At 44.4% G+C, this 26,254-nt stretch overlaps 1 protein-coding gene across 2 annotated transcripts in view; it reads right to left on the bottom strand.

Annotated features, from left to right (window-relative positions):
* Positions 1–26,254, bottom strand: part of LOC106568707 (collagen alpha-3(IV) chain) — a 72,915-nt gene that overhangs the window by 14,397 nt on the left and 32,264 nt on the right. For both annotated transcript variants that reach the window (XM_014139282.2, XM_014139281.2), the window contains 21 exons: positions 25,547–25,621; positions 24,376–24,420; positions 23,907–23,969; positions 23,561–23,605; positions 22,675–22,728; positions 21,277–21,318; positions 20,980–21,079; positions 20,794–20,829; positions 20,526–20,699; positions 20,219–20,311; positions 19,936–20,025; positions 19,395–19,465; positions 18,182–18,370; positions 9,737–9,911; positions 7,303–7,395; positions 6,897–7,004; positions 6,658–6,752; positions 6,330–6,480; positions 5,969–6,076; positions 2,664–2,828; positions 54–140 (listed from right to left, as the gene is read on the bottom strand). In XM_014139282.2, coding sequence (XP_013994757.2) covers positions 54–140; positions 2,664–2,828; positions 5,969–6,076; positions 6,330–6,480; positions 6,658–6,752; positions 6,897–7,004; positions 7,303–7,395; positions 9,737–9,911; positions 18,182–18,370; positions 19,395–19,465; positions 19,936–20,025; positions 20,219–20,311; positions 20,526–20,699; positions 20,794–20,829; positions 20,980–21,079; positions 21,277–21,318; positions 22,675–22,728; positions 23,561–23,605; positions 23,907–23,969; positions 24,376–24,420; positions 25,547–25,621 — 2,059 coding nt within the window. The remainder of the gene's footprint in view (positions 1–53; positions 141–2,663; positions 2,829–5,968; positions 6,077–6,329; positions 6,481–6,657; positions 6,753–6,896; positions 7,005–7,302; positions 7,396–9,736; positions 9,912–18,181; positions 18,371–19,394; positions 19,466–19,935; positions 20,026–20,218; positions 20,312–20,525; positions 20,700–20,793; positions 20,830–20,979; positions 21,080–21,276; positions 21,319–22,674; positions 22,729–23,560; positions 23,606–23,906; positions 23,970–24,375; positions 24,421–25,546; positions 25,622–26,254) is intronic.

Genomic DNA, 26,254 nt, shown 5'->3' with positions numbered 1-26,254 from the left:
TCTGTGTGTGCGCACGCCCATGTGTTTAAGGCGTGTCTGTACATATGTGTGACCTCTGGGGCCGGGATGTCCTCCAGATCCAGGGAATCCGTCAGGGCCCGATCCAGATCTTCCATCCAGCCCAGGATCACCTCGAGGACCTGTGGTAGGTAACATATACTGCATCAGCTACTGTAGTAGTAGAAAATGAATTACCTAGGTCCCTGTGAGGCATTAGACTAACTAAATGTAATGACACTGGAACAGTCCATGTCTTTGCCGACTACATTTAATCCAACTTTATTTGTGACTGGTAACAGAATTCTATGCGTTTGACACTAGATAATATTTCACAGGAGGGCTGTTTGATTTTTTTTTTTTAAATGCTTTTTTGGGGTATGATATTTATACCTCTAACTTTGTCCCTCATCATTATTTACAATTAATTCATGATTATCCTTAATCATGGTAGCATCCATATTAATGTAGAAGCACTCAGAAACATATTCTATTCTTATTTACAATAAAAGTGATATACAATAAATGATTTGCAATTCATTTCTATTTGCCACAACATAATCTGAAACAAACTACAAATTAATCCAACAAGTTTGAAGAGTCACAAGCTTGATGTAATCATTGCGTGCTAGGAATACGGGACCAAATACTAAACTTTTGACTGCTTTAATACAATAATAAGTGAATTTCACACCTTCAAATAGGGGTACTAGATACATAAAATGCTTTCATTTCTAAAAGGTAAAACAGATGAAAATACCCTTAAATGAAAAGGTGACATTCTCTACTGTCGCCTCATACACAGAACAAAAATCTAAACGCAACATTGTTGGTCCCATGTTTCATGAGCCGAAATAAAAGATCCCAGAAATGTTCCATACGCACAAAATATTATTTCTCTCCAATTTTGTTTACATCCCTGTTAGTGACCACTTCTCCTTGCCAAAATAATCCACCTGACAGGTGTGGATTTTTCTAAATTGAACCTTTAACTAGGCAAGTCAGTTAAGAACAAATTCTTATTTACAATGACAGCCAACACAAGCCAAACCCAGACGACGCTGGGCCAATTGTGCGCCGCCCTATGTGACTCCCAATCACGGCCAGATGTGATACAGCCTGGATTCAAACCAGGGTGTCTGTAGTTACACCTCTAGCACTGAGATGCAGTGCCTTAGACCACTAAGCCACTCAGGAGCCCTTGTGCTGGGGACAATAAAGGGCCACTCTAAAACTAGCAGTTTTGCCACACAACACAATGCCACAGATTTCTCAAGTTTTGAGGGAGCACGCAATTGGCATGCTAACTGCAGGAATGTCCGCCAGAGCTGTTACCAGAAAATGTCATGTTCCTTTCACTACCATAAACCGCTTCCAATGTAGTTTTAAAGAATTTGGCAGTACGTCAATCCGGCCTCACATCCGCAGAACACGTGTAACCACGCTAGCTCAGGACCACCTCAGGACTTTCAGTGGGCAAATGCTCACCTTCGATGGCCACTGGCACACTGGAGAAGTGTGATCTTCACGGATGAATCCCGGTTTCAACTGTACCAGGCAGATGGCAGACAGCGTGCATGGCACCGTGTGGGCGAGCGGTTAGCTGATGCCAACGTTGTGAACAGATTGCCCCATGGTGGTGGGGTTATGCATGGGCAGGCATAAGCTACGGACAATGAACACAATTGCATTTTATTGATGTCAATTAGAATGCACAGAGATAACGTGATGAGATCCTGAGGCCCATTGTCGTGCCGTTCATCTGCCGCCATCACCTCATGTTTCAGTATGCACAGCCCCATACCGCAAGGATCTGTACACATTTCTTGGAAGCTGAACATTTCCCAGTTCTTCCCTGGCCTGCATCCTCACCAGACATGTCACCCATTGAGCATGTTTAGGATGCTGTACGACAGCGTGTTCCAGTTCCCACCAACATCCATCAATTTTACACAGCCATTGAAGAGGATTGGGACAACATTCCACAGGCCACAAATCAACAGCCTGATCAACCCAATGCAAAGGAGATGTGCCGAGCTGTATGAGGCAAATGGTGATCACACCAGATACTGACTGGTATTCTGATCCATGCCCCTACCTTTAAAAAAAAAAAAAAGGTATTTGTGAGCCAACAGATGCATATCTGTATTCCCAGTCATGTGAAATCCATAGATTAGGGCCTAATGAATTTATTTCAATTGACTGATTTCCTTATATGAACTGTAACTCAGTAAAATCTTTGAAATTGTTGCATGTTGCGTATATATTTTAGTTCAGTTTATAAAACATTACTTTCCCATTACTTTCTCAAATTGCAGTGTACGATATACCATTTTGAAGCTCCGATTGTACTTTTATAAAGTGTAAAGAACAGTTTTTGTCAAAAATTACAATAAGCCTAGGATCCTGTAACCAGTCACATTTGTCCCCTAGGTGCATTTCCTTTTAGGGCTATGGGGATGCATCAGACACATACAACAAACAGGGACAGACAATACATAGACAAGAACATTCTTTAATTTGAGACCACTGTAACTTTGCTAATCCTTATAATAAGACAGTATAATATAAATGCTCATACGTGCTTATAACATACCTTAGCATATTATATCTGTTAGCTTTGAAGTGTTACCAATGTGTTGAATGTGTCCGTTCTGTTAATGTACCTGGTGGGCCTGTTGACCCATCTCTCCCTCTGCCTCCCTTCTGTCCATCTAGTCCCTGCACTCCGGGTCCGGAGACCCCAGGGGGCCCAGGGTCACCAGCCGGGCCTGAACGTCCAAAACCTGGAGCGCCAGGGGCCCCAAGCGCACCCGTCTGTCCATTTAAACCTGGGTGAGGGGAGGGACAGTGGTCTATTAGTGGATGAGAGCCAAACAATGTAATTTGTCAACGTATTGTGACGTGGAATCTACATGGAATAGACATTGTTTTTTTTTTAAGTAATCAACGTAAACTGTTGTTTTGAGGGTGAAATTTCAACCACAGGATTGTCATCATGCTAACCAAATTTAAACATAGAAAAAGCTTGAATAAAATATGTTGAATTTGTACCTTTAAAACAATGTCAGATCTTCAACGTTATATCCACTATCAAAAAAAAAACTATAGTCTGGGCAACCTTTGGTCACCCTATCCAGGGTTTTAATCCAGTCTAGCCCTGCTAAATTATGATATTTGTCAATTACTATTATCAATGTTCTATTGTGAGAATGATTGTTGAGAGATCTCTACTTAAAAACTAAACAGATTTACTGTTGCTATTGAAGTCATTCCAAAGGGTAGCTTTAACAGAGCAAATTAAATGTAACCATACTTGATCACTCTTTTCATCAATGATGCTATTTAGCTATATAACATTTGATGCTATATAGCATCTGCAGTCATCAACAGCTATTGTTTCAATTCAACCCAGAATTCAACTACAAATAGACAATACAATAGGACTAGGATGTCAAGCTCTGGTTGATTTAAAATGTAGTGATGTTGAATTTGTCACCCCCTGATCTGTTTCACCTGTCTCGTTATTGTCTCCACCCCCTCCAGGTGTCGCTTGTTTTCTCCTGTGTATTTATCCCTGTGTTTCCTGTCTCTCTGGGCCAGTTCGTCTTGTATGTTTTCAAGTCTACCAGCGGTTTTCCCTTGCTCCTGCTTTCTATTTCTCTTTGCTAGTCCTCCCGGTTTTGACCCTTGCCTGTTTTCTGGACTCTGTGCCCGCCTGCCTGACCACTCTGCCTGCCCCCGACCCTGAACCTACGCCGACCGGTACCTCTGCCATCCTCTGGATTACCAACCTCTGCCTGCCTTGACCTGTCTTCTGCTTGTCCCCGTTGGAACAATAAATATTGTTACTTCGACAGTCTGCATCTGGGTCTTACTTTGATACCTGATAGAATTATGTTTGGTTGTCAATACAACCAGATATCAACATTTGAAGGAGATGTTTCTTCTGCTTGGATAGTTTCATCTGTGCCACTGATTTAGTCTGGCTTCAATTCCCTTTTGTCTACAGTGAATAAATGATGTTGGATATACGTCTCTCTCTCTCAACCAAAAATCTAAGTTAAAGAATAGGACTAAATCCGATCAAACTTTTTAAAGTGCATTTAAAGTTTGATTTCATCCAATTTTTTGAACAGAGTTTTGGTTGAGATGGAAACGTGAATCCAACATAAATGATTAACTTGTAGAGACACTGGAATGAATTAGTCAGTGGCACAGGTGGAACTATCCAAGCAGTAGATAAATCCCCGTTAAATAATTATATTTAGTTGCATTTGTCAACCAAACACAATTAAATATTACTTTCATAGTATAGTGACCAGGCTAAATTTAAGGCGATCTTACAAACAAACTAATGTAACATTAAACCTTAAAATGTGACCATTGATGTGTTACTCATTTTAAGGTCACTAACTATACATTTCTTCTGATGTAATCATATAAAGCATGCATGTTCAAAATAGCATGCATAGGTCATCCCAGGTCTGTGGAGATTGTTTTGCAAATTCAACACCATGTCGTGGAAATTACCACCAGGGACACTCGAAGTCAATCTTAAATTAATCATCCTTTATTATCAGCACGCTGGAGAGGTTCCAACCAACTCAATGCACCATAGTACACATGTCACGTCCTGACCAGTAAAGGGGTTATTTGTTATTGTAGTTTGGTCAGGACGTGGCAGGGGGTGTTTGTTTTACGTGGTTCGGGGTTTGTTGGGCTATGTTCCTATGTAAGAGGGGTGTTTGTTTAGAGTGTTTCGGGGTTTGTTGGGCTATGTTCTTGTTAGTTTATTTCTATGTTAGTTCTAGTCTTTCTATTTCTATGTTTAGTTAATGGGGTTGACCTTCAATTGGAAGCAGCTGCTCCTCGTTGCTTCTAATTGAAGGACTCATTTAAGAGGGGTGTTTTTTCTATGGGTTTTGTGGGTAGTTGTCTCCTGTTTTGTGTCTGTGCACCTGACAGGACTGTTTAGTGGCGTTTGTTGTTTTGTATACGTGTTTCTTTTGTTTTTCCTTCTTTTAATAAAAATAAAGAAGATGAGTATACACGTTCCCTCTGCGTTTTGGTCTAATCCTTATGACGCCCGTGACAACACGTCAATCAGGGGCTCTGCTGGGGCAGTCCCAGCAGTTGTCTTATATACAGCTATACACAGACAAGTTATATTTACATGATTTAGCATAATTAATTCATCATTACTGTTTTGTTTCATTCATGTGACTGACCAATACTGGTTCATAACATGTGACAGACCAATACCTCACAAGGCTTTTTCTCTCTAAGCTGAGACCTTGACACTGACAGTGAGGATTTGTACAGTCAGTCACTTGCATGATCACAGAAAACGGTTAATAGAAAAGCACATGAATAGAACACAGAAATTAGTTATTAGAGAAGCACAACATAGATCTTCACACTTGCTGTAATAATCTGATCACTTGCATCGTGTACTTTTAATGTAATCTCAATTGTAATCGAAGTCATTTGGTTCTGCTATTAGATTAAGCACAGCGATAACACAATCTGTCATATAAAGAAAGTATCTGACAAGTATTCCCATTTGAACTTTGCTGTGCTTTAAAAATGGTTGAAATCGCAGTGATAGACATTTGGGTGACAATTTAACCAAAAATCTGACATTGTTTCCCATTGGAATTTGGTTGTGCTTTTAGATGTTTGAAAGCATAGTGATAACACATTGGAAATTCAACTATCTTTTGGCTGTCTTTTTGAGTGGGTGAATATAGATTGTAATCTGATTGATCAACGTCTCAACCAAATATTACCCAATTATCCATATTGAAATGACATGGTGCGCCCAGTGGTAAAAGAGAAGGAAGAGAGAAGACAAAGGGAAGAAGCCACATAAGAATAATCAAGAATGAAAGAAACTGAGTGAGATGCCTAGAAGAGATATGTATTTTCTGACATGGTGTGGGGACATTAGCAGGCTCCACGGGCTCACCTGGAGGTCCGGGTCTGCCTGGTGAACCAGGTGTTCCGGTTGTGGCTCCTGTACAGTCAGTATGTGCGTAACCAGGTGGTCCTTGGGAACCTACTCCACCTTTACTTCCTACAAACAGACAAGGCCATAACTGCTTTTAGAGTATATGCACCTATATGCACCTAAATGCATCTGTGTGTATGCTGTTGAGTGTGGATGAATTCGTTCAGAGAGCTTAAGTGAAGTGTGTGATAGAAATGGAGTTAGCAAAATGTGGGTGTGTCCCACTTCTGTATCTGTGTGTGTGTGTCCCATGCCCATCCCGTGTCTGAGTCTGTCTGCCTGTCCTATCTCTGTGTCCATCTGTGTGTACATTAAGTACCTTTGGGGCCTGGTGACCCATTGAGGCCTATTGGTCCTGGATTCCCTGGTCGTCCCAGTAGCCCTGGGTCTCCTGGAGGTCCCCGGGCCCCAACACCACCTTGGAAACCTTTAGGGCCGACTGGAGCTGGGGCCCCAAACCCAACATCACCCTGAAAGTAGATGGAAGGATGCATAATGGTTAGCGGGATGGATGGAACGACTGAGGGAATTTGGAAGGCTAGATGGATGAAAGGATGGAACGATGGGGGGATGGATGGGTAATGACAGACATATAGACAGACATAGATTGACAGACAAACATGGCAGGTTCGGTGTTCAGTACTGACCTTTGACCCTGGTTCCCCAGGGATTCCCAATGTGCCGGGTCGTCCAGGAGAGCCGCTACCAGAGGTACCTGGGGGTCCCGGGTGCCCTTTGTCACCTAGGAGACAGACAGAAAAACTAATCCAACTAACAAATGCACACACAAATACATTCACAAGTAACTGGATGTAAAATATGGGAAAAAGCTTGAAAATAATACAATGTAAAATGTATATTTAAAAGAGATGTATGCATGACTCACCTTTCGGTCCAGTGGGTCCTCGTCCTCCCAGGGTGGAGAATCCACCACTGTCTCCTTTCTCCCCCTGGTAACCATCTACTCCTTGTAAACCAGCACTACCACGAGGACCTATGTAGACAAACTCAACTCAATGATTATTTCCTATCATGTTTTGACCATAACGGTCTTTGTCAGTTGCTAATGGCAGTAAAGCTACTAAAAGCAAAACTTCAATTTGGGTCGGAGTGGCTCCACACAACACAGAGTTTGGTGGCATTTCAGTTCTAGCCTGGAACCAAAGATGATTTGCTCCGTTTAACCATTGTAACAAAGCATATTGGTTTGGAAATGCCACCAAGCTCAGCATAGTATAGACCTCCAGCCACCCCTCTCATGCTGTGGTTAGGGCCCCATTTGGGTTGCTCACCTGGGGGGCCCTGTAACCCAGGCAGCCCCATCTGTCCTGGTGGGCCTGGGACTCCCTGGTAAGCCACTCTTTTGCTGGGCTCACCTTTCTGACCTGGTGGGGATAGAGGGGGGGAGAACATTGGGTCAGACCATCAGCATAAATAGGGGCAATTATCAGGAAGACAGTCATCATAAACACACACACACACACACACACACACACACACACACACACACACACACACACACACACACACATACACACACACACACAATTAAAGAGTATAATATTTGCAAAGGAGGCTCAATGTGGTACATGTGTATGTGTGCGTGTGTGAGCCATGGACCCTATATGAATGGTCAAAGCCATAGATCACGTGACACCATTCATTCCTATGTAAAGACTCAATAGCGCATTTGAAGCCAAGTAAGTCAATTTTAGTGACTAAGATGACGTCTCATGGGGGAGATTTTCAAGACGTAACATGAGTTTGAGCTACTCTAGGAAGCGACGTTGCAGGCTAGCTCTTTGTTGCCCCCTCATTGAGAATCTCAAGTTGGTCAACCTGGGTACTGCAAGCTGCTGCTATTAGCCACTAAATTATCCTGCAATTTGAAAAAAATCAATTGAAGGACATACAGTTGAAGTCGGAAGTTTACATACACCTTAGCCAAATACATTTAAACTCAGTTTTTCACAATTTCTGACATTTAATCCTAGTAAAAATTCTCTGTCTTAGGTCTGTTAGGATCACCACTTTATTTTTAAGAATGTGAAATGTCAGAATAATAGTAGAGAGAATTATTTATTTAAGCTTTTATTTCTTTCATCACATTCCCAGTGAGTCAGAAGTTTACATACACTCAATTAGTATTTGGTAGCATTGCCTTTAAATGATATAACTTGGGTCAAACGTTTCGGGTAGCCTTCCACAAGCTTCCCACAATAAGTTGGGTGAATTTTGACCCATTCCTCCTGACAGAGCTGGTGTAACTGAGTCAGGTTTGTAGGCCTCCTTGCTCGCACACGCTTTTTCAGTTTTGCCCATAGATTTTCTATGGGATTGAGGTCAGGGCTGTGTGATGGCCACTCCAATACCTTGACTTTGTTGTCCTTAAGACATTTTGCCACAACTTCGGAAGTATGCTTGGGGTCATTGTCCATTTGGAAGACCCATTTGCAACCAAGCTTTAACTTCCTAACTGATGTCTTGAGATGTTGCTTCAATATATCCACATCATTTCCCTCCTCATGATGCCATCTATTTAGTGAAGTTCAACAGTCCCTCCTGCAGCAAAGCACCCCAACAACATGATGCAGCCACCCCCGTGCTTCAAGTTTGGGATGGTGTTCTTCGGCTTGCAAGCGTCCCCCTTTTTCCTCCAAACATAACGATGGTCATTATGGCCAAACAGTTCTATTTTTCTTTCATCAGACCAGAGGACATTTCTGCAAAAGTATGATCTTTGTCCCCATGTGCAGTTGCAAACCGTAGTCTGGATTTTTTATGGCGGGCTTGGAGCGTGGCTTCTGAGCGGCCTTTCAGGTTATGTCGATATAGGACTCGTTTTACTGTGGATATAGACACTTTTGTACCTGTTTCCACAAGCATCTTCACAAGGCTGTTGATCTGGGATTGATTTGCACTTTTCGCCCCAAAGTATGTTCATCTCTCGGAGACAGAACGCGTCTCCTTCCTGAGCGGTATGACGTCTGCGTGGTCCCATGGTGTTTATACTTGCGTACTATTGTTTGTACAGATGAACGTGGTAACTACAGGCGTTTGGAAATTTCTCCCAAGGATGAACCAGACTTGTGGAGGTCTTGGCTGATTTCTTTTGATTTTCCCATGATGTCAAGCAAAGAGGCACTGAGTTTGAAGGTAAGCCTTGAAATACATCCACAGGTACACCTCCAATTGATTCAAATTATGTCAATTAGAAGCTTCTAAAGCCATCATTTTCTGGAATTTTCCAAGCTGTTTAAAGGCACAGTCAACTTAGTGTATGTAAACTTCTGACCCACTGGAATAGTGATACAGTGAATTATTAGTGAAATAATCTGTCTGTAAACATTTCTTGGAAAAATTACTTGTGTCATGCACAAAGTAGATGTCCTAACCAACTTGCAAAAACGATAGTTTGTTAACAAGAAATATGTGGAGTGGTTGAAAAATGAGTTTTAATGATTCCAACCTAAGTGTATGTAAACTTCTGACTTCAACTGTACATCTGGTGTAATATAAGTAATTATTGGTTCCATGATTGTCTTCAAATGTGTTGTTTATTTACAGAAATATTACCCAAGAAGATTGCAGTTTTCACATTGACTATAGGGGAGGATTCTGCTTTAGAAAAACAACAGCTTGCAGTACCCCGGTCTGCCGGGGTATTTCATGGCTTCAATGAGAGGTGGCCCTGGTGTGTGCATGCAAGTATGTGTTTTGCTTTACCTGGGTAGCCAGCTATGCCAGGTAGACCTGGTACCCCACTATTGCCTTTGGATCCTGGGTGGCCAAGAGGTCCTATGCCTACTGGACCTGGCGACCCATCTGGTCCTTGGTATCCCTGTGGTCCGGGATGGCCTGGGACACCAACATCTCCCTTCAGACCCGGCGGGCCATAGTACTTGCAGAGGGGACAGACTATAACCTCAGTCCATCATCAAACATCAGTTCTTCACAAAACATTAGTTGGCATAACATGTAAAAGGACCCATTAGCACCAAAATGTAAAGTTAATTGGAACATGTGAAATTGGGCCTAGTGGTTAGAGCGTTGGGCCAGAAACCGGAAAGTGGATCGAATCTGTCACGACTTCCACTGAAGTCGTTTCCTCTCCTTGTTCGGGCGGCGTTCGGCGGTCGGCGTCACCAGTCTTCTAGCCATCGTCGATCCACTTTTCATTTTCCATTTGATTTGTCTTGTTTTCCTACACACCTGGTTTCCATTTCCCTCATTATTTGTTGTGTATTTAATCCTCTGTTCCCCCCATGTCTTTGTGTGGGATTGTTTGTTGTAAGTGCTTGTGCACTTGTTTACTGGTGAGCGTCGGGTTTTTGTACCCATTTTTTGTACCCATATTCCTGAATCTATTCTGTACTTACAGTCTCTTTATAAAGCATATATATATATATATATACTGCTCAAAAAAATAAAGGGAACACTTAAACAACACATCCTAGATCTGAATGAAAGGAATAATCTTATTAAATACTTTTTTCTTTACATAGTTGAATGTGCTGACAACAAAATCACACAAAAAGAATCAATGGAAATCCAATTTATCAACCCATGGAGGTCTGGATTTGGAGTCACACTCAAAATTAAAGTGGAAAACCACACTACAGGCTGATCCAACTTTGATGTAATGTCCTTAAAACAAGTCAAAATGAGGCTCAGTAGTGTGTGTGGCCTCCACGTGCCTGTATGACCTCCCTACAACGCCTGGGCATGCTCCTGATGAGGTGGCGGATGGTCTCCTGAGGGATCTCCTCCCAGACCTGGACTAAAGCATCCGCCAACTCCTGGACAGTCTGTGGTGCAACGTGGCGTTGGTGGATGGAGCGGGACATGATGTCCCAGATGTGCTCAATTGGATTCAGGTCTGGGGAACGGGCGGTCCATAGCATCAATGCCTTCCTCTTGTAGGAACTGCTGACACACTCCAGCCACATGAGGTCTAGCATTGTCTTGCATTAGGAGGAACCCAGGGCCAACCGCACCAGCATATGGTCTCACAAGGGGTCTGAGGATCTCATCTCGGTACCTAATGGCAGTCAGGCTACCTCTGGCGAGCACATGGAGGGCTGTGCGGCCCCCCAAAGAAATGCCACCCCACACCATGACTGACCCACCGCCAAACCGGTCATGCTGGAGGATGTTGCAGGCAGCAGAACGTTCTCCACGGCGTCTCCAGACTCTGTCACGTCTGTCACGTGCTCAGTGTGAACCTGCTTTCATCTGTGAAGAGCACAGGGCGCCAGTGGCGAATTTGCCAATCTTGGTGTTCTCTGGCAAATGCCAAACGTCCTGCACGGTGTTGGGCTGTAAGCACAACCCCCACCTGTGGACGTCGGGCCCTGATACCACCCTCATGGAGTCTGTTTCTGACCGTTTGAGCACACACATGCACATTTGTGGCCTGCTGGAGGTCATTTTGCATTCCCCCCCCCCTCAAAGGCGGAGGTAGCGGTCCTGCTGCTGGGTTGTTGCCCTCCTACGGCCTCCTCCACGTCTCCTGATGTACTGGCCTGTCTCCTGGTAGCGCCTCCATGCTCTGGACACTACGTTGACAGACACAGCAAACCTTCTTGCCACAGCTCGCATTGATGTGCCATCCTGGATGAGCTGCACTACCTGAGCCACTTGTGTGGGTTGTAGACTCCGTCTCATGCTACCACTAGAGTGAAAGCACCGCCAGCATTCAAAAGTGACCAAAACATCAGCCAGGAAGCATAGGAACTGAGAAGTGGTCTGTGGTCCCCACCTGCAGAACCACTCCTTTATTGGGGGTGTCTTGCTAATTGCCTATAATTTCCACCTGTTGTCTATTCCATTTGCACAACAGCATGTGAAATTTATTGTCAATCAGTGTTGCTTCCTAAGTGGACAGTTTGATTTCACAGAAGTGTGATTGACTTGGAGTTACATTGTGTTGTTTAAGTGTTCCCTTTATTTTTTTGAGCAGTGTATATATATATATATATAATAATAATAATCCAGGAACCCTCCGCTCTTAGTGTGTGGAAATCCACCGCATAGTCTGCAACACTGAGGGAGTCCTACCGAAGCTGGAGTAACTTCCGGGCAGCTTCTCTCCCGAACACCTTAGCCTCGGAAAAATGTTCACCTCCGCCACGAATACCTCCAGACTGAGGCAGACGGTGGGTTGTTGCTCCCACACCGCCGTGGCCCAGGCGAGTGCACTCCTGGACTTCAGCATAATAATGTACACCATCTTCAAGCGGTCCGGTGGGGAACAAAGAAGGCTGCAGCATGAAAACGAGGGAGCACTGGGAGAGAAAGGCCCGGAAAGTTCTGGAATCTCCATCGTAGCGCTCCGAGGGAGGTAAGTGGGGTTCCCGGGAAACCGGGTGATGGCGCTGCTACCAGCCGGGTTACTGAGGGGCTGGGAGGTTACCGTTGTGGTAGGTTGCCTAGTAGGCAACCCACGGAATTGCTCCCGCAAAGTGTCCAATGCTAGGACGTGACGTTTGGCCACATCCTGGAACCTTTCCATTAGACCACGAAGCATGTCCTCGTGTCTACCAATGATGTCTCCTTGGGAGGAGATGGCATTACGGAGCTGGTCCAAGTGTGCTGGGTCAGTCATGGCCAGTTCATACTATCAGGTTTCAGGTAAGACCCAAGTGCAGACTGTGTTGAAGTAACAATGTTTATTGCAACAACAGGAGCAGGCAAACGACAGGTGAAGGCAGGCAGGGGACGAGGTACAGTGGCCCCACTATCCAGAGCAGTGGGGCCAAGGTACAGAACGGCAGGCAGGCCCAGGGTCAGGTCAGGCAAGGGTCAAAACAAGGAGGAGGAAAAAGAGAGAGACTGGGGAAAAGCAGGCTCTGAGACAAAACGCTAGGTAGCTTGAATAAACAAGACGAACTGGCACAGACAGACAGAAAACACAGGTATAAATACCCAAGGGATAAGTGGCGAAGATGGGCGACACCTGGAGGCGGTGGAGACAAGCACAAGACAGGTGAAACAGATCAGGATGTGACAATATGTTTATTGAGTGATGATATTTTTTTTTCATTCACAGGCTACGTACAAAACCTGGTGGATTTGCTGTTCAGCAGTGTAGTGGGAACCCCCCTATCATATCAGGAGTAGAAGGCTGAGGCAGTGGCCAGACACCAGTCCCATTTCAGGTTGGTCACATTTGATAAGGTCACAGGTCAAAATATACTGCTCAAAAAAATAAAGGGAACACTTAAACAACACATCCTAGATCTGAATGAAAGAAATAATCTTATTAAATACTTTTTTCTTTACATAGTTGAATGTGCTGACAAGAAAATTCACACAAAAATAATCAATGGAAATCCAATTTATCAACCCATGGAGGTCTGGATTTGGAGTCACACTCAAAGTTAAAGTGGAAAACCACACTACAGGCTGATCCAACTTTGATGTAATGTCCTTAAAACAAGTCAAAATGAGGCTCAGTAGTGTGTGTGGCCTCCACGTGACTGTATGACCTCCCTACAACGCCTGGGCATGCTCCTGATGAGGTGGCGGATGGTCTCCTGAGGGATCTCCTCCCAGTCCTGGACTAAAGCATCCGCCAACTCCTGGACAGTCGGTGGTGCAACGTGGCGTTGGTTGATGGAGCGAGACATGATGTCCCAGATGTGCTCAATTGGATTCAGGTCTGGGGAACGGGCGGGCCAGTCCATAGCATCAATGCCTTCCTCTTGCAGGAACTGCTGACACACTCCAGCCACATGAGGTCTAGCATTGTCTTGCATTAGGAGGAACCCAGGGCTAACCGCACCAGCATATGGTCTCACAAGGGGTCTGAGGATCTCATCTCGGTACTTAATGGCAGTCAGGCTACCTCTGGCGAGCACATAGAGGGCTGTGCGGCCCCCCAAAGAAATGCCACCCCACACCATGACTGACCACTGCCAAACCGGTCATGCTGGAGGATGTTGCAGGCAGCAGAACGTTCTCCACGGCGTCTTCAGACTCTGTCACGTCTGTCACGTGCTCAGTGTGAACCTGCTTTCATCTGTGAAGAGCACAGGGCGCCAGTGGCGAATTTGCCAATCTTGGTGTTCTCCGGCAGATGTCAAATGTCCTGCACGGTGTTGGGCTGTAAGCACAACCCCCACCTGTGGAAGTCGGGCCCTCATACCACGCTCATGGAGTCTGTTTCTGACCGTTTGAGCCGACACATGCACATTTGTGGCCTGCTGGAGGTCATTTTGCAGGGCTCTGGCTGTGCTTCTCCTGCTCCTCCTTGCACAAAGGCGGAGATAGCGGTCCTGCTGCTGGGTTGTTGCCCTCCTACGGCCTCCTCCACGTCTCCTGATGTACTGGCCTGTCTCCGGGTAGCGCCTCCATGCTCTGGACACTACGCTGACAGACACAGCAAACCTTCTTGCCACAGCTCGCATTGATGTGCCATCCTGGATGAGCTGCACTACCTGAGCCACTTGTGTGGGTTGTAGACTCCGTCTCATGCGACCACTAGAGTGAAAGCACCGCCAGCATTCAAAAGTGACCAAAACATCAGCCAGGAAGCATAGGAACTGAGAAGTGGTCTGTGGTTACCACCTGCAGAACCACTCCTTTATTGGGGGTGTCTTGCTAATTGCCTATAATTTCCACCTGTTGTCTATCCCATTTGCACAACAGCATGTGACATTTATTGTCAATCAGTGTTGCTTCCTAAGTGGACAGTTTGATTTCACAGAAGTGTGATTGACTTGGAGTTACATTGTGTTGCTTAAGTGTTCCCTTTATTTTTTTGAGCAGTGTACTATCACGTGTCTATTCTGGAATACGCCTAACAATCATTGATAATGTAATCAGTGCTGTGTGTATTTGTATGCATTTTATGTTGTAAGGAGGTGCCCCCTTCCACTGTGCCAATGGACTACTCCTGGGCCTGAGTGAGTAATGTCAACCAGTCACTGGTATGCTGGCACGTGTCCCTTGTGAATTAGCTGTGAATCAGGATCTATGATTGGCTATGTTCTACTCTGTATTTACTGTTGGCTCCCATGACTGTATGGTGACAGTCTCTCTGCCTCACTCTTTCTCTGTGATAGGAGCTGGGTCGGATCTCTAAGTCAGGCTCCTTCATGACCAGCCCTGTGACCTGGAGCTGATCTACGCTGCCATGCCTATCAGGCTCTGGCAAAAACCTCTAAAGGAACAGGAGGTGATTTCTAATCAGACCACACATCATCACACGTGTTTAGTAACATCACCCTTTCAATACGTCACTCATCACTACCTTGTTTTTCTACAGATGGAGGACAGGAGACAGGGTTTGACAGGTTGATACAGATGGTCTGAATTGGGAAAGACCTTGTATTCAGCATTACAATTATACAAGCAGGGACTGGGGGGACGGTGTATTCTTCAAACATGTCAGGGAACTTATAAGGGACACCATACAGGAAGGGATGACCACTGACATGTTTGGCAAGGTAGCCCCAGCACCACTGGACAAAATGCTAAAAGGGACAAAATGCTAATAGGTACAGTATCTGTATTGACTGTGAATGACAATAGAAGATGAATGACAAGTGTAATATTTGCACATTGTTATATCAGCAGAACACTGCTACAGTAAATGATGTGAACCCAAGGGGTCTGTAGAACAAATTTAGGGGGTGCTATACAATTCAATGTAATATTATGAATCTACAATATAGGTCTCCCGAGTGGCCCAGTGGTCTAAGGCACTGCATAAACAGTGCAAGAGGTGTCACTACAGTCCCTGGTTTGAATCCAGGCTGTATCATATCCAGCTGGGATTGGGAGTCCCATAGGGCGGTACACAATTGGCCCAGCATCGTCCGGGTTTGGCCGGGGTAGGCCTTCATTGTAAATAAAAATGTGTTCTTAACTGGCTTGCCTAGTTAAATAAATAAACAAGTTACTGATAGATGCACAAGATATATTTCACAATGGTTTAGATGGTACAATGACTCTCTACACTTTCGAAAAGCTCCCTGGTCTTTGTAGTTGAATCTGTGCTTGAAATTCAATACTTGACTGAGGAACCTTACAGATGTTGGATGTATGGGGGACAGAGGAAGGGTTAGTCATTCAAAAATCATGTCAACGCCTGTTATTAAGTCCTTGTAACTTATGTAAATTGTTAAGCAAAATTTTACTCCTTAACTTGAATACTTATGCAACTATATTTTTGTTCAGAATTTATTTGTCTTTGACAGAGTATTTAGAGAGAATTTACATGACGTGATTAATCTTAAAAATTACATTTCAAGCTACTTTCATAGCAAGGTGATGTAGAACAAGTTTCTCATTAAACACATTCCAGTCACAGGCTCTTGCTATCTTGGCATAACTTTTCACAGAGAAATATCAGCTAGATAGGCTAGTCAGCTGCAGCTATCACCAAGCTACGCTAGCTGCTGTTAGCTTGGCTAAACACAAGGTCAGCGCAGGCTGAATTAGCTGGCCATGTAGAGACGGAGATTCAGGAGGGGAGTGTGAGAGAAAAAGTACATATTTATCTGATTTGTTTGATATTAATAGTTAACAATTAATACTTAACAAATAGTAAGACATTTCTGTTCTACTAATGCTGTGTTTTTATGGTCTCCACTCGAGCTCACTGCAGCTAATCTGGACAGTGGCAGACCAAGTGTGGCAGACCACGTGTAACAACACCTGCACAGGATTGGTACATCCGAACATCACACCTGCGGGACAGGTACAGGATGGCAACAACAACTGCCCGAGTTACACCAGGAATGCACAATCCCTCCATCAGTGCTCAGACTGTCCGCAATAGGCGGAGAGAGGCTGGACTGAGCGCTTGTAGGCCTGTTGTAAGGCAGGTCCTCACCAGACATCACCGGCAACAACGTCGCCTATGGGCACAAACCCACCGTCGCTGGACCAAACAGGATTGGCAAAAAGTGCTCTTCACTGACGAATCAAAGTTTTGTCTCACCAGGGGTGATGGTCGGATTCGCGTTTATCATCGAAGGAATGAGCGTTACACCGAGGCCTGTACTCTGGAGCGGGATCGGTTTGGAGGTGGAGGGTCCGTCATGGTCTGGGGCGGTGTGTCACAGCATGATCCGACAGAGCTTGTTGTCATTACAGGCAATCTCAACGCTGTGCGTTACAGGGAAGACATCCTCCTCCCTCATGTGGTACCCTTCCTGCAGGATCATTCTGACATGACCCTCCAGCATGACTATGCCACCAGCCATACTGCTCGTTCTGTGCGTGATTTCCTGCAAGACAGGAATGTCAGTGTTCTGCCATGGCCAGCGAAGAGCCCGGATCTCAATCCCATTGAGCAGGTCTGGGACCTGTTGGATCGGAGGGTGAGGGCTAGGGCCATTCTCCCTAGAAATGTCCGGGAACTTGCAGGTGCCTTGGTGGAAGACTGGGGTAACATCTCACAGCACGAACTGGCAAATCTGGTGCAGTCCATGAGGAGGAGAAGCACTGCAGTACTTAATGCAGCTGGTGGCCACACCAGATACTGACTGTTACTTTTGATTTTGACCCCCCTTTGTTCAGGACACATTATTCAATTTCTGTTAGTCACATCTCTGTGGAACTTGTTCAGTTTATGTCTCAGTTGTTGAATCTTGCTATGTTCGAAAAAATATTCACACATGTTAAGTTTGCTGAAAATTAACACAGTTGACAGTGAGAGGACATTTCTTTTTTTGCCGAGTTTATATCGACCAGGATTGTTGGTGAGGTTAAACTCTCTGAAACACACTTTAGAGTGTGTGGTCGACCAGCATCATCATTGCAACAATTAATCAATATTAAATAAAGATGATTGTTTGAAGAAATGAGAAAGTCTCTCTCACTTGATTAGAATATTCCACTACAGGAGAAGTCTTCAACTTCAAACCTTTTCTCCATAGCAAAGCTAGCTTCGCTTACCTCTCCATTGCCCTTTTTTCCCACATGAAACCACACCACCAAACCACACTCCCAAGATAACTTACGTTTGGCTTCAGTCATGTCCACTAGCATTTCGTAATGAGCATGCTAAAAAATCAAGGCCAAATCAGTAAGCTCAGCCCCCCTTTAAAGGGACAGTTCACCAAAATTACAAATTTACTTCAGTTTAAAGATAACCTAAAAATGCATTCAAATCATTGCTCTGCATTTCAGAAGAAAGTAGCTATTGAAAATCCTCACCGGATCACCCTTGGGGCCTTGTTGGCCCTTGCGTCCAGGGAAGCCAGGGTTCCCTTGATTGCCATCCTGCCCTGATCTGCCAGCTAGTCCTGGGGATCCTTTCTCTCCCTTTATCCCGTGGTGGTTGTGGGAACCTGGATTTCCCTTCAGCCCCGGGGGCCCTGGAACACCTGAGGGGCCGTGGGGACCCTGTAAGACAGACAGGAGTTGTCATGGATATGGTAACCCAGAAACCTTCAATAAATGATTGCAGCAATACCATAGATACAGTATCCTAGCAACACCATGGATACGGTATACCAGCAGCACCATGGAGACAGTACCCAAGCAACACCAATGATATGGTATCCTAGCAACAACATGGATACAAGAGCTGAACCAGTGGTTTTCAACCGGTGTGCTGCGACACACTGGTGTGCCTTGAGGAGCTCAGTTGTGCTGCAAAACATTTCCTAATCTTGATCATTTTTTGGAACACTTAGAAAAGTGACCTGTGGAATGCACATGGCATTTTGAATTGGGAGCACCAGTGCCGCTCAGATAATACATTGAATGGCACATGGCTACATCTGTATCGTTGTTTCAAGTCCAATTCGCTCAGGCTGTTACATTTGTATCATTTGAGGGGCGCGCATCACGAGAAAAGTCATTTGTATAATTTTTTTGCTTGTGAGAAACATTACCACAGGCAAGTCTGACTAGGCTTAGTTGTACCACAGCCCAGATTTGCTATAGAAACAGAGTATTTGGGTTTGTGTCCATGGTTGCACCTTTACAATGCATAAAACCGCTGGTCTCTAGCTCAAACCTTTCAAAACTAAAGACCTATGTTACTGGAGCTTCTTTCTTTCTGGCGAGGATTGCGGGATGCTCTTAAAAGGGGTACACAAAAATGAATAATCTTGAGTAAGGAACTATGCAAACTATATTTCAAATAAACCCTATTTCATCTATTAAAAATGTTTGTCACAGAAAATAGATGATTTGCAGTATGGATCCGATGAGATGGTGGTCAATAAATACATTTATGGGGAAATGTAACAGTTCAAAAAAGTTTGGGAACCACTGATCTAAGCAACACTACAAAGGAAGAGGTGTCACTATGGAAACAATATAACTGCAAAATCACAGTCAGTGTCACAGTGACATTGCAAGTTAAAATAAAATAGCATTTAGTATCTGTATAGTGGAGTAATGATGTAGGTAGTCTTACCGGTCGTCCAGGTGGTCCTGATGGGCCTTTGAATCCTGGCTCTCCTTTGGGCCCTGGTCCTGCATTAAAGCCTGTGAGACGAGGGTATATTCAAATGGACTCTGATTGTTACAGGTAGAAATATAATGAAGAGCTGACACTATCCCCTGCTCTATGTGACAGATAATCAGTTTTGTTCTACACACCCGCCCGCTTAACCCGGAAGCCAGCCGCACCAATGTGTTGGAGGAAACACGTTCACCTGACTACCGAGGTCAGCCTGCAGGCGCCCGGCCTGCCACAAGGAGTCGCTAGAGCGTGATGAGCCAAGTAAAGCACCCCCGTTCAAACCCTCCCCTAACTCAGACGACGCTGGGCCAATTGTGTGCCGCCCTGGGACTCCCGATCACAGCCGGTTGTGATACAGACCGGGATCCAAGCCGGGTCTGTTGTGACGCCTCTAGCACTGCAATGCAGTGCCTTAGACCGCTGCGCCACTCGGGACACCCTTACACAATACATTTCTATGTGACATTTTTTTTTATGCTGCAGGTGTTGTTACCTGGGAATCCAGGCTGACCGGGGGGTCCTGGGGGTCCCGGCTCTCCAGACCCTTTTCCTGTACACAACCTACAGACCTCTCCTTTCTGACCTGTAGTGGAGAAAGAGTGACACAATGACACAAAGTGACACACACACTTGATACCAAGTGACACACCACAATGCTAATATCGGTGGAATTCCACCAATGAGACAGAAGGGTTTGTGGACAGCCCCATCAACAAGCAGTGATGACCCAGAATGTCCATCGAATCAGAAACCATGAAGAATCAGAGGGAGCTCACCTTTTAAACCATATTGGCCACTGTACCCTTGTTCGCCTGTCAAGCCCTTGGCTCCCTTTTCCCCTGGAGGTCCTATAAAGCCCTTAAGATTTCCTACAACAAGAAAAAAATAAGTACCTTATTTTTAATCAAATAAGATCCCAGTGGGATCAAAAAGTGATCTCAATAAATGACTGTGGGAGTAATTTATTGATTTGTTTCATTTCGCATGTGAAAGGTAAATGTGAGCTCGTGAGATAAGGTTCATTTAACAAGGCTAGAATATCAGAGCTGTGAACATTAAATTATTTCTGGAGAGTAAGTCTACCTGAGTCTCCAGATGGTCCTGGGGGTCCAGGGTCTCCACTTTCCCCAGTTGTTCCTGGAAAGCCCTCTCCGCCTGGCTCGCCGTGGATGATGGGTCCTTGGTCTCCTTTATCTCCTTTAGGTCCACTGCGGCCCTTCGCTCCGCGATTGTAGGGATCATCTCCATAGTTAGGAGCTGTGAAGGAGGAGATAGAGCCCGTGTACACACTTGATTGCGATGATGGAGAACGAGTGAGTGAGTGAATGAGTGAGTGAGGATCAGCACTTACCTGGAGGTCCAGGAGGCCCCTGGAAACCGGTGTTACCTGGAAAACAGGTTGATATGTTTAGCTATACAGACACACTTATTGGTCAAGTTGGTGAATGAGGTGGGATTATACAGTGCTACTCAACGTCTGATTGGATAGGAGGGTGAATATCAATGAGGGTGTGTATGCTAGATGTGCGTAGAGTACCTGGGGGACCAGTAACTCCAGTGGGACCCGGAGAGCCAGCCAACCCTTGTTGTCCTTTGGCACCCCCGGAGCCAAACACAGCCTCGCCAATCATGGTCACCTATGTGGAGACCAGAGAGACCAGGGCATGTGTTCATAAAGCGTCTCAGAGTAGGAGTTAATGTAATCTTAGTCATTCTAATCCTATCACTGTGATCTAAAACGCTAAACTGATCCTAGATCAGCACTCTCTGAGATACTTCTCTACCTATATTGATACTGACATTATCAGGCAAAATCTCAGGCACATTGACTCACCTCCCCGGGGTCACCATCTTGACCCTGAACGCCTTTCTGTCCCTGTAGACACATTAAAAAAAATCAATCATTGGCAGACACGCACGCACATGTACAGTGCAGTCGGAAAGTATTCAGACCACTTCCCTTTTTCCACATTTTGTTACGTTACAGCCTTATTCTGATTAAATAAATATTTTCCTCATCAATCTAAACGCAATACCCCATAATGACGAAGCGAAAACAGGTTTTTAGAAATGTAGGCACATTTAAAAAACAGAATTACCTTATTTACATAAGTATTCAAACCCTGCTATGAGACTTGAAATTGAGCTCAGGTGCATCCAGTTTTCATTGATCATCCTTGAGATATTTCTACAACTTGATTGGAGTCCACCTGTGGTAAATTCAATTGATTGGACATGATTTGGAAAGGCACGCACCTGTTTATATAAGGTCAGGCAGTTGACAGTGCATGTCAGAGCAAAAACCAAGCCATGAGGTCGAAGGAATTGTCTGTAGAGCGCAGAGACAGGATTGTGTCGAGGCACAGATCTGGGGAAGGGTACAAAACATTTCTGCAGCATTGAAGGTCCACAAGAACACAGTGTCCTCCATCATTCTTAAATGGAAGAAGTTTGGAACCACCAAGACTCTTCCTAGAGCTGGCCGCCCGGCCAAACTGAGAAATGAGGGGAGAAGGGTCTTGGTCAGGGAGGTGATCAAGAACCTGATGGTCACTCTGACAGAGCTCCAGAGTTCCTCTGTGGAGATGGGAGAACCTTCCAGAAGGACAACCATCTCTGCAGCACTCCACCAAACAGGCCTTTATGGTAGAGTGGCAAGATGGAAGCCACTCCTCAGTAAAAGGCACATGACAGCCCGCTTGGAGTTTTCCAAAAGGCACCTAAAGGACACTGACCATGGGAAACAAGATTCTCTGGTCTGATGAAACCAAGATTGAACTCTTTGGTCTGAATGCCAAGCGTCTGGAGGAAACCTGGCAGCATCCTTATGGTGAAGCATGGTGGTGGCAGCATCATGCTGTGGGGATGTTTTTCAGCAGCAGGGACTGGGAGACTAGTCAGGATCGAGGGAAAGATGAACGGAGTGAAGTACAGAGAGATCGTTGATGAAAACCTGCTTCAGAGCACTCAGGACCTCAGCCTGGGGCGAAGATTCACCTTCCAACAGGACAACGATAGATTGATGAGGGGATTTAAACAAAAACATCTATTTTAGAATAGGGCTGTAAAGTAACAAAATGTGGAAAAGGTGAAGGGGTCTGAATACTTTCTGAATGCACTGTGTACACACACACACACACACACACACACACACACACACACACACACACACACACACACACACACACACACACACATTATAAACATGAAAATAATTGTGGTAATGACTGACCCATGGTCCAGGGATTCCATCAGGACCTGCTGAACCGTGATTCCCCTTTCTCCCCTGAAGGGCAAGACGGTATAATGAATCTAACCTTACAAATAACTCTGTTGTGAGATGTGGAAAGCCATAGTCAATCAATCAACAATATAGTCATTACTAAAAAATATTCATCTTTAACAATCTGTCGATACTACGCGATTCGAAAGGTTCAGAATTGATTTAAGACATCCCAGCACAGTTGAAAAATGTATGGCACATGGAAATCATAAGAGGGAGGTTTATGGAGATAGGTGGGATGGGCTGAGAGGTGAGATTAAAAGCTCATTATCTATAATATAGTTATAAATAAATAAATGTATACCGGATATGTTTAAGTACTATCTATCCAGATGTAATGTACGTCAAATAACTGATGGGTTAAATGCGGAAGACACATTTTGTTTGAATGCTATCAATTGTGCAACTGACTAGGTATCCCCCTTGGTCTTTACGTTCCCTTTTTACTGTGTAAAAAAAAGTGCCATGTATGTAAAATGTGTGTAGAATGTACATGTAACAGCAAAAACTGTAAGTTATCACACACACACACACACACACACACACACACACACACACACACACACACACACGTTTTATTATCCTTGTGGGGACTTAAAATTGATTTCCATTCAAAATCCTAACCTAAACCTTAACCCCTAACCCTAAATCTTATCTCCTAATTCTAATCCTAACTCTAAACCCAACCCCTAAACTTAAAATAGCCTTTGGCGACCTGGGAAATGTCGCCACAAGGGAAGTTTTCCTTGTTTTACTATCCTTGTGGGGACTTCCGGTACCCACGAGGATAGTACTACAACCCCTGGGTTTCCTGGTCAGTTGATAAGACAGCTACCTTATATCCAGCGAGTCCTCGTTCCCCATCCTTCCCTGGCCTTCCCTAAAAGGGAATTCATGATAGTCAGTCCTCCAAAAGGAGAAGGCATATCTTTCAGTCCTCTTATCACTTAGTACTGTTTCACAGCTAATCATCAAAACCACCACCACATTATTACACTGCATCACATGTTCATTCTATCACACTGCTCAGAGGCATGAAATCCTACCATCACTCTCATCCTCATAACCATATCAGTCATAACATCATGTATCGCGTGTCATTCCGTAGGTCAGTCACTTATACAACATAATGGCATAATGCTCAAATTACATTTATACCATATGTGGAGTCAGTGTTATACCTCAGTACCAAGGTCCCCTTGGTCCCCTTTTGCTCCTTTAAAATGGATGTGGCCAGCATAACCCTGAGGGCAGACAGAGAGATTGATTGAACAAACAGACAAGTCAAGACAGGACAGTTCATCTAATTGACTGTTAAACTTCTGAATCTAAAGCCAGGATTCCAGGAGACACTATATGACAGCATCACTATGACATGAACATGATGGCGTTATAACATGTCCATTTGCGACCATTGTCACGACAGAGGGAGGCATTACAACTGTACTGACATAACACCCATGGACAGAAACCTCCCTGTGTCATGGGGTGTCATATGGTAGACTAAAATGTCACAGTGAAACGACACTGTCATATGCATGCCATACGACCCTGTCAAATAAAATGTAACTGGATTCTGCCCATAAAACATACTGTAGATGATTAAAAGCTAGATATGCATGAGGAGTGAGAAACAAGGAGATGACTTACAGGTGAACCCTTACAGCCCTTCTCACCCAGTTCACCTATCTCTCCCTGCAGAGAGAAAAGACGAGGGTCAGCTGACCTCCATCACACCAGTCAGTGAGGTTTTCTGATTTGTCATACAGATTTCTTAAAGGATAGATATTACTCCACACACATCACAGTATTTATTGATTAATCACAATAATGATCATCTTAACCACTAAAAAGATTATTATCAGGTCAGAATTGCGGGCACTAAAAGGTCATGTTGTGGTATTGGTAATCTCTCGTGGACAGACTATGTAAACATAAATGGTACTGTTGATCTGTCCGGTGGTTGGACAAATCACGATTTTGCAGGAGTTAGCATCTTTTGATATTCTGAAAGGGAGGAGACATAGATTTGCCCGTAACTTGCAAAGAGAGAGGGTGGAGCTCTTCATTCCAGCTCTGATCCTCGTTTTATCTCTTCTCTTAATAACATGTATGGACCCAGAATTTAATGGAGCATCTGACCAATTACGGAATAGTTTAGATCTGGGTTAACCGAAATGATGGTAAAATGTCAGCTGTGCTCTATTGAACTTGCCTGTTGCAATGAAACCAATAGAAAATAATTAAAAAACACCCACTTCGCACTCCAGGCAGGCTAAAGCAAATGCTCAAAGTAGTTTAAACCTCTTAGGGATAGGGGGCAGTATTTTCACGTCTGGATGAAAAACGTGCCCAGAGTAAAATGCCTGGTACTCAGACCCAGAAGCTAGGATATGCATATTATTATTATTATTAGATTTGAATAGAAAACACTCAGAAGTTTCTAAAACTGTTTGAATGATGTCTGTGAGTATAACAGAACTCATATGGCAGGCAAAAACCTGAGAAAAATCCAACCAGGAAGTGGGAAATCTGAGGCTTGTAGTTTTTCAAGTGGATTTCTATTGAATTTGTAGTGTTTACGGGGTCATGTTGCACTTCCTAAGGCTTCCACTGTGGGTAGATTAGCGAGAATCGTATCTTTAAAATGATGTATAATACTTGTATGTGTAAGAAATATGAATTATGAGATTTTTGTTTTTTGAATTTGGCGCTGTGCTATTTCACTGGCCGCTAACGGGATTCGCGTGTTAAGGGGTCACTAAGAGGCTAAAGATTTCAAATAGTGTTTGAACCCAGGTCTGACATGGCTTGACTATACCTTCATATCGAAGGGAGCGTGGGCGTATAGTTTGATCCCTTTCGGTCCCGGGACTCCAGGGGGCCCTTGGTGTCCCTAGAAGAGAAATGGAACCAGTCACACATTGAATGGAATTCATATTTCATCCACCTGTATGTGTGAAGGACATCACACTGCTTGCTTAGCAAGTACCACCTCCTCCCGATTCGGCCCATACCTGCCGCGAACTCTGGACTTCTGCCCCACAAACACACGTGACCGTGCTCCCTAAAGCATCTTAGCTGATCGCGCCACCTCAAAAGCTAGCTAATGAGGCGAAGCAAGCTTGACACTTAAGGCTGAGGAGTAGTTTCACACATCCCCATGTGCTACATATACATGCAAATTATGATGTTAGGATGCTAGGATGAGCTAGTCATTGAGAGAAACCTGGTCCAAGAGGACAGCAGGGTTACAGCCTTCCCTGTAGCTCAGTTGGTAGAGCATGGTGTTTGCAACGCCAGGGTTGTGGGTTTGGTTCCCACGGGGGGCCAGCACAGAAAAAGAAATGTATGAAATGTATGCATTCACTACTGTAAGTCGCTCTGGATAAGAGCGTCTGCTAAATGACAAAAATGTAAAAAAAAATGTAAAAATGGTTAGTATAACAGATACCGGTAATCACAAACATTAACACACATTTACATTATGGTATACATGTCACACAAACAAGAAAACACAGAGAGTTCT

This window comes from Salmo salar, chromosome ssa14, assembly GCF_905237065.1.
Source record: "Salmo salar chromosome ssa14, Ssal_v3.1, whole genome shotgun sequence".
Classification (NCBI taxonomy): Eukaryota; Metazoa; Chordata; class Actinopteri; order Salmoniformes; family Salmonidae; genus Salmo; species Salmo salar.
The sequence above is the reverse complement of the archived record's forward strand: the minus strand, read 5'-3'. Positions and strand labels throughout refer to the sequence as shown.